The following is a 15,821-nucleotide window of genomic DNA, read 5'->3' on the forward strand; positions in this document are numbered from 1 at the left end:
CAAAATGATGGCCACTTCTTGGCGTTTTCGAAGTGTCTGTGAATAGGATTTTGAAGTTTTGAGCGATTAGTATATTTATACTAAAACAATTGGATTAATCTCTCTCAATTTCTATGCCTATACGTTTATATTGAAATCTCAAGCTCATAATCTAATTGTTTATTAGAGTGCAGTGGCTGTCAGTCATCCACGCAACGCAAGGTTTCTGTTGTTTTTCTGAAGTTTTGGAAGAAAGTTTAGATGTAAATGGATAATGAATTTGCTGAGAAGACTACAAGGAGGACATTAACGGTTTCCTAACTTTGAAAACTTGAAATTATTGAAAAAACTGGTGTGCGTGAGTAAACAATTGGAAATTTCCGATGACAATTCAATCCGTGCGATTTTATTGAAGAGTTAAGTAATGTCTAGAAAAATAATGGGAAACCTTTATTTGCATTAATTTCAGTTAGAACTCTACTAAAACAATTAGTTTATTCACACTCTATTTCTATGAGGTGATAGTTGATTCAGCCTATCACCTCATAAAAATCTCAACTCATAATCGTTAATTAGGAGAGAGTTACAATAGTCAAAATGGGGGAGAACATTAATACAAATTGAATAGGTTGTAAAACATTAATACAAATAGAATAGGTTGTAAAATTATGATCAACTTCCTGAGTAGAACAAGATGCAGCCAGTTTCCATTTTTGATGTTGTGTCCCATTAATGAATATTTTTTATCGTAGAATGGAAAGAGTTTTGAGTTGTTAAACTGTGATAAACACAAAACAATTATGAGGAAAAACAAAAAGGATCCAGCCACAGCTCGACCAGACATTACACACCAGGTGAGGCACTGTGCATGCTTTGTTTCTTCTTTGTTTCTCCATTTCAAGGTGGAGCTACACACAGTAAACACTGTGAGTGCAGTTCTATTAAATTGCATTGTAGGTTGAATTAATTATTTGGGTCATGTGTACTAAAGGCATCCACGGTCAAGTGTCGATCAATACCCAACCCCTAAGCAACCAAAATTGTCACTTATCCCCTTTTATGACTAGCTTCTTCACATATTCGTGAGTCAGTCAACACCTAGCTGTATATCAACTGACACTCAATGTGTCATTTGGGTGTCAATCAAGATGTTTTTATTTTTTTAGTTATTTTTATCGCAAAACAAGACAGACACTACTTACAATACCACTAACAATACGTTACTTATACTACTTACTATACAATACTTCCTTAGAGTACAATTGAAGGGGTGAGTGCAAAACCATGCTAAGTAACGATTTGGGTGAAAAAAAAAATTTCGCGAAAGGGCTTGAATTTTTGCATATGGTCTTCAATGTGATAGAAAAATGTGGTCCTGTATTTTTGTTGCTGGTTTTTGCTTCATTTATAAAGACACCGTTAGGAAAACCGAGTGGTTTTTCTGCATACACAATATCTCGAAAACGAAGCGAAGCTTAGCGGAAAAACTACGGGACATACCTAAACAAAATTGCATGCGAAATTTGGAGCGTTTTCGACAAAGTTCGCTTTTGATTAAAATACCTAGCACCCTTTTCCCGCCGAGGTCTTCAAATAAACGAAGCCAGACCTTTGTTATGATAAACAGAGCCGATCCTTTGTTATAATAGCCAAGCCAAGCCTTTGTTATAAGTCGAAGTCTCGCCTCGGTTTATGATAAAAAAGGATCGGCCCGCCGCGTCCGCAAGGACTTTGATTTCACTTAGAAAGCAGCAAAATGTCAATTTCACGCAACATATAAGCTCAAAAATGTTGATTTTAGGTCAAAAAAGGTTTAAATATTGATTTCACGTTAATGCGTGACAGCAAGGAGGTTGATTTCCCTTAGAAACGAGCAAAATGTCAATTTCACGCAACGTATAAGCTCAATGATGTTGATTTCAGGTCTAAATAGGTTAAAATGTTGATTTGACGTTAACGCGTGACGGCAAGGAGGTTGATTTCACTTAGAAACCAACAAAATGTCAATTTCACGCAGCGCATAAGCTCAATGATGTTGATTTCAGGTCTAAATAGGTTGAAATGTTGATTTCATGTTAACGCGTGACAGCAAGGATGTTGGTTTCACTTAGAAACCAGCAAAATGTCAATTTCACGCAGCGCATAAGCTCAATGATGTTAATTTCAGGTCTAAATAGGCTAAAATGTGGATTTCACGTTAACGCTTGACGGCAAGGATGCTAGTTTCACTTAGAAAACAGCAAAATGGTAATTTCACGAAACTTATAAGCTCAATGATGTTGATTTCACGTGAAAATGTGCTATAAATAGGGCTGGCAGATTAACAGATTAACCCTTCCCCGCAACGTACGGGTTTCCATACATCTGCATGTCTGCTGATCCCAGAAGCTCAAAACACTACAAATCATGCCGATTTGAAATAAAATCAACGCAACCTGGATCACAGATCTATGTTACAATCGATCGCTACTTGTTGGCCATTCTTATGTTTAAACAATCTAGTTACCAGTTCGAGAAACGTCCGCAGAACATGATGGCAATGCATGCCGGGAAGGGTCTTTACACCTCGTGCGCGGGAAAACATGGCGGGCGATACAAGACAAATTTTATAAGTCTCAAACCAGTTCTCACTTTCCAAACTTTGACGCTAGCAACGCTTGGCAAATGGGCCACAACTCACCAGAGGGTATTTTTCTTGGGCAAGAACTGCTCTTGGACTTTGCTGCCTGGCTCGATCTGACTTCGAACGCCAATAACACGATTACGGTATATCAGCTGCCTTCGAAGTTTCAGAACACATTTTGATTCTTTAAAACGTGCTGATGACTTACGGGTTTATCGAGACTTTACGATGCCTCTCAACCACCAGGCAGGCATACAAGGTACTTTAAAACAATGCTTAAGATATTAGTTGACAGAGCTCTAATGCGGCACATCTCTTTTTTGTTCGATGAATTTCATTTGACGCTCGATCGAAAACAATCTGTTCCCAGATTTCCGCTCTATATATGCGGTGAGATTTGATTTTGACTTCATACACTATAAACAGTCTGCCTGTTTGCTGTTCAACAAATAAACTCCTAAAGACATGGCTAGGAAAAGCCAAGTATTTTTGCATATGTTATAACTCAAAAATGAAGCAAAAACCAGCGACAAAAATACAGGGTCGCGTTTTTCTATGACATTGAAGACCACATGCAAAAATTCAAGCCCTTTCGCGAAAATTTTTTTTTTCACCCAAATCGTCACTTAGCATGGTTTTGCACTCACGCCTTCAATTCTTACACTACGTTTTACAGTTTGTTTTTTTTTGTTTTTTTTTTTTTACACACCTATGTACCTAGCAAATTACAATGCAGAACGGGTTTCCACTTAGCCTCTAGCATCTTGGTATTATTGTACTTAGCAGCAATGTGACATTCAGTTTCATATTTTCTTTTCACTAATTCCTTAAAGGTAGAGAAAAAAGGAAGACTGTTATTCCTACAGCAGTTCCATAAATGTAGCGTACCTAAAACAATTAAGTAGTTAAACAGAGAGCATTTAGTATCTGTGACACAAACTAAAATAGTCTTTAAGGACAGTGTCTACTTTTGTTATTGCACACACATTCTGCACATCATGCAAGCCATGGTTTAGCTCCATGTGCACGCTGGGGCTGACATTGACGCAATCAACTACGCTATCACATACACGACTAAAATGAAAGCAAAATTTTCCTACTGTGACCAAATCAAGTTTAATGAACCTGTACTTAAACCAGGAACACCAGAATGACAGCATATCGCTAACCACGAACTGTTTACCTCTTCCACCTGAAAACCTAGCTATTATTTATCAAAAATTATACTGAAATCCAACTGTAAACATGTACCTGCAGATGGCATAGTGCGTGCGCGAAACAAGTGCGAGATACGCAAATGTCTCACTTACTGGGGAGGTGACAGGAAAAAATGTAACGGCACAATAAAAGTTTTCAAAAAAGATCAATAACTTTAAAAAACGCGTGGTTACCCCTACATTTTATGTTATGAAATGGAAGTGACAAGTCTATTCAACACGTGATTAGCTTCTGGTTGTGAGCAAAAGGTATTTAGACTGTATTTTAGCTGAGCCAGAGGAAGGCTGTCAGACACGTTAAAAGCGCTTTTGCAACGATTTTGTCATTAACAACATATCAAAAATGTTTTTTTTTGTCACCATTTGCCATGTAGTTTAAAGATCTTTTAAATGTGTTTGCTTTTCTGTATGTAAAGGCGAATTCTATGGAAATCTGTGAAGAAATATCCTTTCCTTCTTTTTTCAGGAAAATGCTGATGTCAGCATTTTTGTTGAGATTCAAGGCTAATTATCTCGAAAAAATGCGTGGCTACCCCCATTTTTCTTTGTGGATTCCAATAGCCCTTGCAAAGATCTACTTTTTCCACGTGGTCCTTACCTGGTGCAAAAACCTTTGTATGAAGTGGGCACCATCCTTAACTCAAGTTTCCTTTGTTTTTTGGCTGTAGCAAACCAATAAGATTCAAATTCTTTGCAAAATGCACGTGAGTAAACACAGTAAAGAAAAAATGATCAATTGTTTCCACATCAGTATTGCAAAAAGTGCAAAGATTGCTTTGTATTAAACCTATCTTAGCTAAGTGGGAATTTGTTAACAAAATGTCATTCAGTATTTTAACTGTTTCACAGATACAGGACCTTATTAATGAGAAGGCCTTTTTTGTTTCCACATCATCAATAGAGAACTTAGATTTCAACTTTGTGAAGCCTCTGGACTCTGTCAAGATGTTGATAGAGTGTCAACCTAGGGCTGAGTGAGTATCGATCCAGATGTCAATCACGTGTTGTTCAAGATATCGATCAAGTGTTGATTGGAGGTTGATCAAGGGTATCAATCAACACTTGACTGTAGATGCCTTAAGTACACATGATCCAATTGTTTTGAATTTGGAATTCTCTTCTCTATCCCACATATCTCTTGTTACACTGGTTTTGAAGTAGAAGTGAGTAATAAGATGTAATACATGTATTCTATCACAGGGACAGACCTTCCCATTAGCACTAGGTATTAATCTACAGTAATTCCTGATCTGGTTTACACTACTTGGTCTTGGTATTATTAGAGTCTGCTGATGTTACTGGACAGTCCACTGAATAAAGCAGGACTTCTACAAGTGTATATTCACACAGAAAGGAACGTTCTAATAGAGATAAACCCTCACACTAGAATTCCAAGAACATTTGACCGGTTTTGTGGACTGATGGGTAGGTAACAGCAAATATAGCTTCCATTTCTACTGATATGCTTTAGAAGTCAAAATATAAGATGTCACAGCTTTAATGCTAGATTTTTAAGGTTACTCTAAACCTTTGCTTGTGCCCTCCAGAGAAAAATGTGTATGTGCACTGTTTTCAAGGAAACCTCCACAAACTATATATCAATGGAAAGGTTATGAAATGTAGAATTCAATAATATTATATTCTGTTTTGCTGATTGCTTTCCTACGGTGACAGAAGCCGTTAACGCCAAAAGGACCGACTGAAATTCTGGCGCATCGATTGGGTATCAAATAAGATTGTTGATGCAAAATAACTCTGCAGTGTTAATCACAATCAATCTCTCAAAGAGTGTCAGCATTTTCTTTCATTTTATTGCTTATCTTTTTACAGATCTATCAAATTCCATTATCGAAAAATTCCCATAAGATGTTGTGTTAGAGGCCACCACGAGAAAAGTTTTCAAAGTAAAAGAATTTGCTGACACACTTTTGTTCCTAATGTATCAGTGAAATATGTTCTGGCCAAATTTCACGGAGAACCATCAATTCTACATATCCTATTAACTTATTTAACGAAAAGCGATTCTCTTGAAAACAAGTGCAGGTTTTCTCTTCTAAAGATTTATAAACTCGTCACACCTTCCTAGAGGGATATGTCAACTCGCATTAGTTAGTGGGAATGGTCTTCTTTATTAACTTCTCTATTTCTTTTCATTTAAGTTCAGTTGCTACACAAGCTTAGTATTCATGCTTCTGATGGTCCTCAAAAGTTACTCAAGGTATTTACTAATCTAGAAAACTTTTTTATTTGAAGAGCGAAGGCTTTTGTATTAATTTTGCTCTATTGAACGAAGTGTGTTAACTGGATTGTCGGGACAAAGTGCACAAGGTGTTTAGTCCTTGTCTGTGTTCAGCTGTCTGTGCGTCTTGCATGTGACACTGGACACATGCACACACCCATAATATACAATCCTAGAATAAAGCGAGCGCCATAGTCCAGCTAAGATCTTTAGCAGACTAGCTGGTTCCCTTGTCTCACACAGCACATTAGTAAGATATCAAACATGAAAGACTGTGCTTGACCACATTTCCAAACACCAACAAGAGAGTTGAAATGTAGTGAAGTATTTTTGATGAACTTCAAGATGTTTGGAAATGTGACCAAGTAATGTCTTGAGTGATTGAAATGGAAATGAAGGAGAAAGTGAAGAAATAAAATTGAGAATATAAGAAGTCACAAATACATTTTAATTTATACAACACATGTGTTAACAAGAAAGAAAGGGAGTGTTTGCATAGTTTCCTCTTATCATGCTGCAACACCCTAAGCTTCAATCAAGCAACCATGAGCCACCATTAACCACAATACCTTTGACATTGGCACATATGGTTATGTGCTTTTGTAGGACAATTTTTCTCAAAAGAGACGTGTACATTGAAGTACTCTGCATGTATCATGTAGAAGGTCACATGTAACTGTTAATAACAGACATGCACTGTTATTATTAGGGGTTATTCAGTCACATAATTTATTTCATACATTTTAATACTAGGGATGTATCAATTGAAAGGCAGCATGTTGAGTTGTGTTAGTGACAGAAGTTTTGTGCTGTAAGACAAAGTCACATTCTAAACATTACAATACTACTAAACCTGTATCAATTGAAAGACAACTTGTAGCTGTTCGTAACAGCAGAGTGTTGTCTTATTATCAGGTGATAAAGAATCCAGTGACTGATCATTTACCAACGGGCTGTAAGAAAATTGGTAGGTCACTGTTTCTGCTGTTTGAGTAATATTACTGTATTTAGTACATGGAACTTTCTAAATGAAACTTCGCTGTTTTTTTTTTTTTTTTTTTTTCGTGTAATGGATTGATTTGTTTCATAGTTTAAACTTAAAAGAGTTGATGCCAATCAACTGGTCTTCTCTCTAGGTATGAATTTGAGTTGCATGTTAAGTCAACTGGACGTGTTTTTTTCAACTACCAAAGGAATTCCCTCTCTGAGTTCTTGTGATTATACATGTACATATAGTTAAGTGATGACATTAAATGAGTCCTGGTACAAAACCTTTCATATGAAAATGAGCCTTACTCACTTGGTTATTTTCATCTAAATCAAACTACATTTCACTCAAGAAACAAGGGCTTAAGTCAACTTAGTCCACCATATTTGATTGGATTGTTGGGATGAAGTGCACATTATTCCTTGTCTGTGTTCAGCTGTCTGTGCATCTTGCATGTGACACTGGACACATGCACACGCCTGTATACAGTCCTAGAATAAAGTGAGCGTCATAGTCCAGTTAAGATCTTTAGCAGACTAGCTGGTTCCCTTGTCTCACACAGCGCATTATAATAGAAGATACCAAGTTTTGTGTAAGTTTATTCATGTTTGCAAAGCCATGATGATATTGTTATAATACATGAATATGTTATGCTTGGCAGAGATATGTAATAGATGTTAGTCAATGACACAAGCTACATGCACTTTAAAAACAAATTCTGCCAATCAGTCAGAGAGTTGACCACTTGGCTTCTGGACACACCTAGCCTGGATCATTTTTTGATATTTTAGTTATAACGTTTCATGTATCAATGTTTTTAATGGAATTTAAACACTTTTTTTCTAGGAACATCTTTCCATTCTGAAAAACTAACTAAGTTAAAGGATGTTATTCCAAAAGATGAGCCTATTGTTTTTGTTGTTGGAGCCATGGCCCACGGCTCGGTAAGCTTCCTATGTAACATTTATTTACCTTTGTTGCTTACTTACAACGTACTATCTGGGAAAAAACATATGACAGTGGCTTTGTTCAGTTTCCAGCAGATCTATAATGAAGACAGTGTTCCTCTGATTGAAATTCAAAAGCGGATATAAAGACTTTGATGTGCTATATTATTGCCAGGCCGGGCATGCACATTTAAACCAGAGTTATTTAGCAAACCTCAGTGTAAAATTCAGTACATTTGAAGTGTTCCAAGAATGTTATTGCACAACTGACAGAGAGGATTTTTCTGCATGCAACAGAATGGTTGTGTTTCCCGTGATTTTCAGATGGACCAATTCTCCCATGGACCATGGACGCTGTTCACAGCGTCTTGCTAAGAGATAAAATATCGTTTTTTAAAAGTGCTTTGTAATACTCAGATTCACAAACTTGTTTCCTTAGTTTATAATAAGCAAGTTTTGAATTTTCTTATGCAAACTAATCCAGAGTTGTTTTTCTTGTTCAGATTGATGTACCGTACGTGGAAGAAACTGTGGCGATCAGTGAATACCCCTTATCAGGAGCTCTAACCTGTGCCAAAATCTGCGGCGCGTTTGAAGAGGCATGGGGAATTTTATGAACTTATCTACTAGATCATCATTTGCACCTGTGTGGGGTATTTTTATAGAAGCAGAACAACTCTAGTTAGTGTTGTGTTCAGTAGGTTACGTCCAGTACAGCAGCTATACAAAAGCCAAAAACAATGTCACAGATAACAATCCAGGATAAAACAATGCACCATGGGTGAAATGTCAACTTGTAGTGTTTTACCAATACGCTGATACTGATATAACAATAGATTGGCAATAAGAGACCTGCCTATCAATCACGTCTCCTGGCTATCAATCACGTCTCCTGGCTATCAATCATCGTCTCCTGGCTATCAATCACGTCTCCTGCCTATCAATCACGTCTCCTGGCTATCAATCACGTCTCCTGGCTATCAATCGCGTCTCCTGCCTATCAATCACGTCTCCTGGCTATCAATCATGTCTCCTGCCTATCAATCACGTCTCCTGCCTATCAATCACGTCTCCTGGCTATCAATCACGTCTCCTGCCTATCAATCACGTCTCCTGGCTATCAATCACGTCTCCTGGCTATCAATCATCGTCTCCTGGCTATCAATCACGTCTCCTGCCTATCAATCACGTCTCCTGCCTATCAATCACGTCTCCTGGCTATCAATCACGTCTCCTGGCTATCAATCACGTCTCCTGCCTATCAATCACGTCTCCTGGCTATCAATCACGTCTCCTGGCTATCAATCACGTCTCCTGGCTATCAATCATCGTCTCCTTGATGCTTCTGTCCGAAACATGTTATCCAAAGAGCGATATGTTTTAAAGTGCACTTGTTTACTCGCGCAGCGCAGCAAACAAGAGTAGTTAGTTTTCCTATTGCCAAATTATACAGTTTTGTGCATAACTGATGCTCCGTTTCAAGCGTGACGTCCAAAGACGTAATGCTTGATTTTACGAGCACAATCCGTCTAACCCTAGCGCTGTTCACATTTCTTGTTTTTGAACTCCTTTAGACGGAAAACTTACTTCCTTGTAAATTGTAATGTGATTTTCGGTAATAGAGGTACTTTGCAATAAATAGGCCAATTTGTCAAACGTATGTTCGAAAATAGCGAAAATAATCTTTGAATATTGTTATGTTTTCGTTTCTCCCTATATTTACACAATGTATTTTGTGTCCCCAAATTAATATGGGATTTCCCAAGGCTACAAGGCATTGACACGTTAATAAAGTTTCTATCTATTCTATTTATTTATTATTGATTGCAGGGCTCAAAAATACTTTTCGGACCGTAGCCGGTCATGTTGACCGGCCAAAGTAATTTTGGCTCGGTCACGTCTCGTTTCTGACCGGTCAAGATATTTAAAAAAAAAATTCAAGTAATGTTTGTCTGATTAAACCCACAAATATAATTTGTTTTTCCAGTCGTTGCTACACCGTTTAAAATTGGCTTAATACAAAGAAAAGCTTAAAACCTAACCAAAGATAGCCTTGGGATGGCCAGGTAGCTCAATAAAGTGGCACGCTGTCAGTGGAATTCATGCCACCTGCCAAAGAAAACGTATTGAACGGATGCATGTTTGATGAAATTTTTCGATCGGTACATTGAATTCCATGAGCTGTTGTTTTGATTTTCTACAAAGTAGTTTCTGCCACCAAAACGTCAATGAAACCAAACATGCATCAGCTGATCCTAATTTTGGGCTTCAGAAATAACTTGAGAAAGAAATATAGCCGAAGAAGAAGTTTTTGTTTCCTCGATTCTCACCCGTGCAAACCATGTGTGCAAAAGCACAACAAATCATCGCGTTGCAACGAACACGGCTACAGTTACACAAGTGCTGGGAAGTTTCTCAATGATGTGACTAGAATTAAGTTCTAAAGTGTAAGCAATAAAAATCTAAACTCTGTTTAAGTCATATTTTAGAGAGAGTTTTCGCTCACGAAGAACTAATGACCATCATTCGGTAGATTTTACCTCTGATGGATTTGGTCACGTGCTAAGCAACAAGTTGAGAGTGTCTCAAATTTCATTCATGAACAAATAACTTTACTGATACAGATACTGATAAGGCCTTCGGCTTTTTTTCGTTGGTACATAATTATTTTCGTCCGTTTTTGTAACAGTAACTTTTATCAGTTGGTTCTAAATTAGATACTGGGTTCGTGGTCAATGTTACATTTACGGCTTGATGGAAACGAAGCAGACTGCAAAATGTGTGTTTTGATGCCCCGGAGTCCCGTAGTGTTTAAGTTGGAAACAACTTGAAAATCGAGCGAAAAGTTTTGTTTTAACTTGTTCGTCTACTTTTGTGCAGTGAAAGTGAAAAAACGACAAAATTATCTTGACATCTGTAGGGCAATGCCTTTGAAATGTACGCCAACGAAGAGAGGTGTTCTGTGACAAAAATGTGGGACAGCCGGTTGAGGAAATCTAAAGCGTCTCGAAAAGCTGAATCTGATTGGATTCCCTTTAGCGTACGGAAAACCTCTGCTGTTTGAAAGGCTGAATAGTTTTGAATTCTGAATTGAAACCTCTGCCGTCCTAACAGATGAAATTTTTTTTCGAACGGATAACAGCAGTTGTCTGAATGCTTGAATATTTTTCTGAACGGACAAACCCAGCCGTTCGAATGGCATTCCTATCGATCTTGAACGCATGACTAACAGCAAGCGAACGGTTTTTAGCCGTTCGAACAGATACCCGTTGGTATATGTTTTCGTGTGAGAGGTCATTGTAAAAAAGAGATTAAAAATCTAAGATTCACAGTCGAGGATTTGATTGTTCATTCAAGAATGAACAACGTGACCGTCTCAACATGACCGGCGAGTGAAGTTTTTGGCCGGTCAAGTGACCATTCTGGCCGGACACTGACCGTTGACCGGCCGTTATTTTGAGCCCTGGATTGGATGGAAAACTCGAGGAGCAGCGGTAGCGCAGAAGACCCAATGTGTCCTGGGTTTGAATCTTGAATTGCTGCTTCGTGTCCTTGCTTAGGGTTCCTCCCTCCACCCTCAAAATTATAATTCGGTCACAAAGTACGATCACTTAAAACGAGTTCCGTGAATCGTGCACATGCCATTAGGGACAGCGCGTCTCCCAACCCCAAAATGCATCGGGAACGAAAGAATATCGAGGTCGAAATGTATTATGGACCAAAATATAACAAGACAGCGGGAACCTGGTCTCTAACATTAGTAGGCCTGGTTAATTTTATCATTTTTAGCGGGTAAGGTAAATCCTGAATAAAATTTTTCACTTGAATTGCTCCAAGCATTGTTCAATATTTATGTATAGAATGATCCTTGCAAAGTTGAGCCGTCGACAGGGCAAACCCAGTGCTTACAATACTGAGATGAGGTGGTTTTCGAAAGCTTTTCGCCAGCCCAAAACTCGGCGAGAAATCGATCGACAAATTCAAAGCCATGATCTGGGACAATCCTACTGACGATATGCTACCAAGTTATGGTAAGTTTTTTTTTTAAAAGAAAAATTAAGAAATGACTTCATGTGGAGTGATGTCGTGATGTGTAGGCTTATTTTTCCAGGTATATCCTGAACTAGTACTGGAACCGGCTAAAATATGCAATAAAGTTTATGTAATTTTGAAGATAAACAAAACGAAAATGCGTGCACGGGCCCGAAAAAGTAAAATGATGTAAAATAGAAAATGGGATATGCTTATTTTGTAGCTGAAAAAATGCGATTAGGGTTTTAGACAAGGTGTCGAAGGGTGGAAAGGGGGTTGGGGGATGCCATCTCCAATACAGTATCACAGTTTTGTTGAATTAGAAACCAGTGACGCTTAGAACTTTATAATCTTATATACATCTTTGTCCGCTAGCAGCCTACTCCAACTCCACTTTTTGAGGTCTATTACCCCACTCCCTTAGAAAATATTTAATAAAGCCTGATGAAAAGTATATCATGTTGTTACTAATTAACAGGATTGACTGCAGATGAGCTTGCCTGTCTTGCTGCATCGGGAATGCAAGGCTGGGTCTATACTGATCACGTCACATGGGTTTTAAAACAGCTTAATGACATGCAAAACGATACCATGCTACCATGCCCAATGTCGTTGTTAATATCTACAATGAGATGATGAGGAAAGCTAAGTTACTTAACCCTGGACCATTAAAAAGGCTGGTTTTCACTCTGAATGTGGGACAAAGGAATGGCAAAACTTTCATTGGCAACCCTAAAAATGGTGGTAATCATTGGGTACTGGTAGATGTTGAGCTGCGACCTTTCATGAAGATCATATACTGTAAGATGCTGGCTTGGCAACCTCCCCCAGACATCATTGATGTCGTCAATGATTTTGCACGGTACATTTGGTGCTTGCCCACTCTCCCAGTGCGACTAATTGGCAGGGTCATGAATGTGACTGGCGATGCCGTAACTATTCCCTGCAGAGTTGCACTGATATATGTGGTGTTATTACTCTGGTGAACGCAGCTGTGGTAGCCTTACACAGCCCTCTTTTCTGATGGTTAACGGGTCCAGTGATCAAAGAATCGATCTTCTTGCAACACCTGACCCAATACTGGTTATATTTTGTGTCGCCCATGAGCAGAGACGAAGCCATATTCTTGTCAGTATGAAACAAATTTTTAGTTTGTTTATTGTGGAAGTGCCACAACTTCCACTGATGACCACTCCATCTTTCCCTCACCCCCATTAGTGGTCATTATATGGTTTTACACATTGTGCTGGCATTATTTTGAGCATAATAGCGAGGCAAAAGAATCTAGCATTACGCGGGAATAACAGTGACAAAAACTGGCCGATGTCTTTTGAGCATAATATATAGTGAGATTTTTTGATCATCAAGCATTTGCATAATGACAACAAATTTGAGCATTATGTGTAAAACCCTATTTCATGACCCATTTCCAGTACTATTCTGATATTTACAACACATGTTTGCAAACACAAAATCCTTTAACAACAGAAAGACAATGTTAGAAAGGAATACTCCTTCTAACATGAACCAAATGCACTGCCCCATGAAAAATGCAGGACATGTGGTTAGTGTAGTACAAAGATAGAAGAGTGCTTTTAGAAACCTTTTGACCTAAGTTTTCATCTCTAAAATGGCCCTTGTGATATGATCAGTAGCAGGCTGTACATGTTTTCATGACGATTTAAACAGCTAGAGATAACTGTGCAACCTGACACTAGCCTTCTAGCAGGCTACTGCCATATTGGCTTATGATATTGGCTTATGTTATCCACAGGTCTTTAGCTTCCTCATTGTGAAGAACATCATCATAATTTACTTCGATCAAAATGAAAGAGATCACCAGGGATAATGAAAACCTGGATCTACAGGTCCCTTGGCAAAATTGTTTGTTTGATGCTGTGCTAAATAGAGAAGATGATGTCATTATTTAGAGCATTTAGTGCAGGAAACATTTTCACACTAGAAAATATATGAAATCATTACAGGTCAGACTAGTGAAATTTTAAATGCTGATTCTAACTGTCTCTGGACGACCCATATGGAACATGCCAGGTCTCTTTCAATTGAAATCATTGTTATTAGCAAAAAAAGGACAGAGCAGTCATTCAAGACTATTCCAGCAGCTTGTATTAATAATAATATTAGACCATGTTTTTGATGTTCTGTAAAATAGAACAGGGATCAGGGATAAGCATGTGAAATCATTATTGGCATGAGGTGAAACTAGTCTTGCGTTTCACACATTTAATTTCAGTGAGCTATCACAATACTGGGCATCATGCTTTGCATAAATATTTGATCAATCAGCTCATTTCCATAGGATTTTTATCAACTTGATCCCCACCACAGATATATGTATGTACATGTACATGTAAGTACTGAACGGCACAGTGCGAACTATATTGATTTTGCAACAAGTTTACTGTTAATTTAATATTTTTTTGCCATACATGGCTCGAGTAACATTCTAAGGAAAATTGGACTCTGAGTACATGTCTGACATGTACTGTCATTTCAATATTGTCATATAGTTATTTCATATTGTTCTAGAGTTTTTACTGCTTTTAAGCAACAAATCTGAAACAAACATTACATGCAGAAACAAAAAAAACAGATAAATATTATTATATATTATATTATATATTGTCAGGCTTTCAATGTTGGTATGTGTGTGGAATTATAATGGGTTTACGGTATGAAATTCTGTATTACTGCATTAAATACACGACAAGCCGTTATGATTATTGTTAATCAAATTAAAGAAACTACATATAATTTCTACATACACAACACAAGCTAAGGTTCGTTTACTAGTAACAAATAGGTCAATGAATTGCAAGATAATAAATACCGTGGTGCACAACCGATCTGATGAGCAAAAATTCCTGTGACTGAGACGTTCGAGGGATAATTTGTGTTTCCTTTCAGAAATATTTCGAGAAAACGTGGGCTGGTGGTCGCTAACTGCGTTTTAAAGCTGAAATCAACCAGGCGTTTCAAGTGTTAGAGACCAGGCTACCACTATCTGATTATATTTTGGCCCACAATACATTTCGATCTCGATATTCTTTCGTTCCCGATGCATTTTGGGGTTGGGAGACGCGCTGTCCCTAATGGCATGTGAATCGTGCGACAAGGGTAATTTGCAGAATGCCGAATGCACTGTTTGCTTGCTTGTTCACTTAATCTGAAGCGATTGAAAACGCTACCTTCTGGATCGGGGTGAGATGCAGTGCCAAGGGAATTTCAAAATAGGTTGACGAAAAGAAGAAATAAATTTGCTTGCAGCAAAATTTCCTCCTCGACGTCCGCCATATTGTTTGCTGCGATTTTCCCGCGAGCACAACGCGCATGTAATTTTGACAGTTCCGCTGTCCGAAATGTATGCAACAGTCGGCTCTGCGATCGCTTGCGATCGTCTGCAATTATATGGAAACAACTCTCTTTGTGATCGTCTGCGATCTGCGATTTGCGATCCGCGATCGTCTGCGATCGTCTGCGATCATATGGAAACCAGCCTTTACATTTGCTTGCGGTTAGCTTTTATTTGTTGGACAGTGCCATATGCAATATAATGCTGTCCTTAACAAACAGAAGCTAACCGCAAGCAAACATGAGTGAAACTACTAAACCGCAAGCAAATAGTGCATTTGGCGTTCGGCTTTCTGCAAAATACCCCTGCCGTGCGATCGTCCACAAATAAAAATTACATTTTAACAGCAATCATAATTACCCCAAGCAAGACCCTTGGTGTGTTGTAGGCCCGGGTTGTGGAGGCGTCAAGTTTCCCTCGGTA

The 15,821-nt window shown here is 38.2% G+C and overlaps 1 protein-coding gene and 1 long non-coding RNA gene across 2 annotated transcripts in view; both read left to right on the forward strand.

Annotated features, from left to right (window-relative positions):
- LOC145484992 (ribosomal RNA small subunit methyltransferase NEP1-like) overlaps window positions 1–9,802 on the forward strand; it is an 11,286-nt gene extending 1,484 nt beyond the window's left edge. Inside the window, exons 2-7 of the mRNA XM_081463631.1 lie at window positions 732–833; window positions 5,103–5,244; window positions 5,979–6,037; window positions 6,974–7,025; window positions 7,893–7,990; window positions 8,497–9,802. Coding sequence (XP_081319757.1) covers window positions 732–833; window positions 5,103–5,244; window positions 5,979–6,037; window positions 6,974–7,025; window positions 7,893–7,990; window positions 8,497–8,610 — 567 coding nt within the window. The 3' untranslated portion in view covers window positions 8,611–9,802. The remainder of the gene's footprint in view (window positions 1–731; window positions 834–5,102; window positions 5,245–5,978; window positions 6,038–6,973; window positions 7,026–7,892; window positions 7,991–8,496) is intronic.
- A 1,825-nt stretch (window positions 9,803–11,627) lies between these two features.
- On the forward strand, window positions 11,628–12,885 carry LOC145484999 (uncharacterized). The gene is made up of 2 exons (XR_014049118.1): window positions 11,628–12,024; window positions 12,504–12,885. It is a non-coding gene; the product is annotated as an uncharacterized LOC145484999 (long non-coding RNA).
- The last annotated feature ends 2,936 nt before the right edge of the window (window positions 12,886–15,821 follow it).

Source organism: Orbicella franksi, chromosome 1, assembly GCF_964199315.1.
Source record: "Orbicella franksi chromosome 1, jaOrbFran1.1, whole genome shotgun sequence".
In the NCBI taxonomy this organism is placed as follows: domain Eukaryota; kingdom Metazoa; phylum Cnidaria; class Anthozoa; order Scleractinia; family Merulinidae; genus Orbicella; species Orbicella franksi.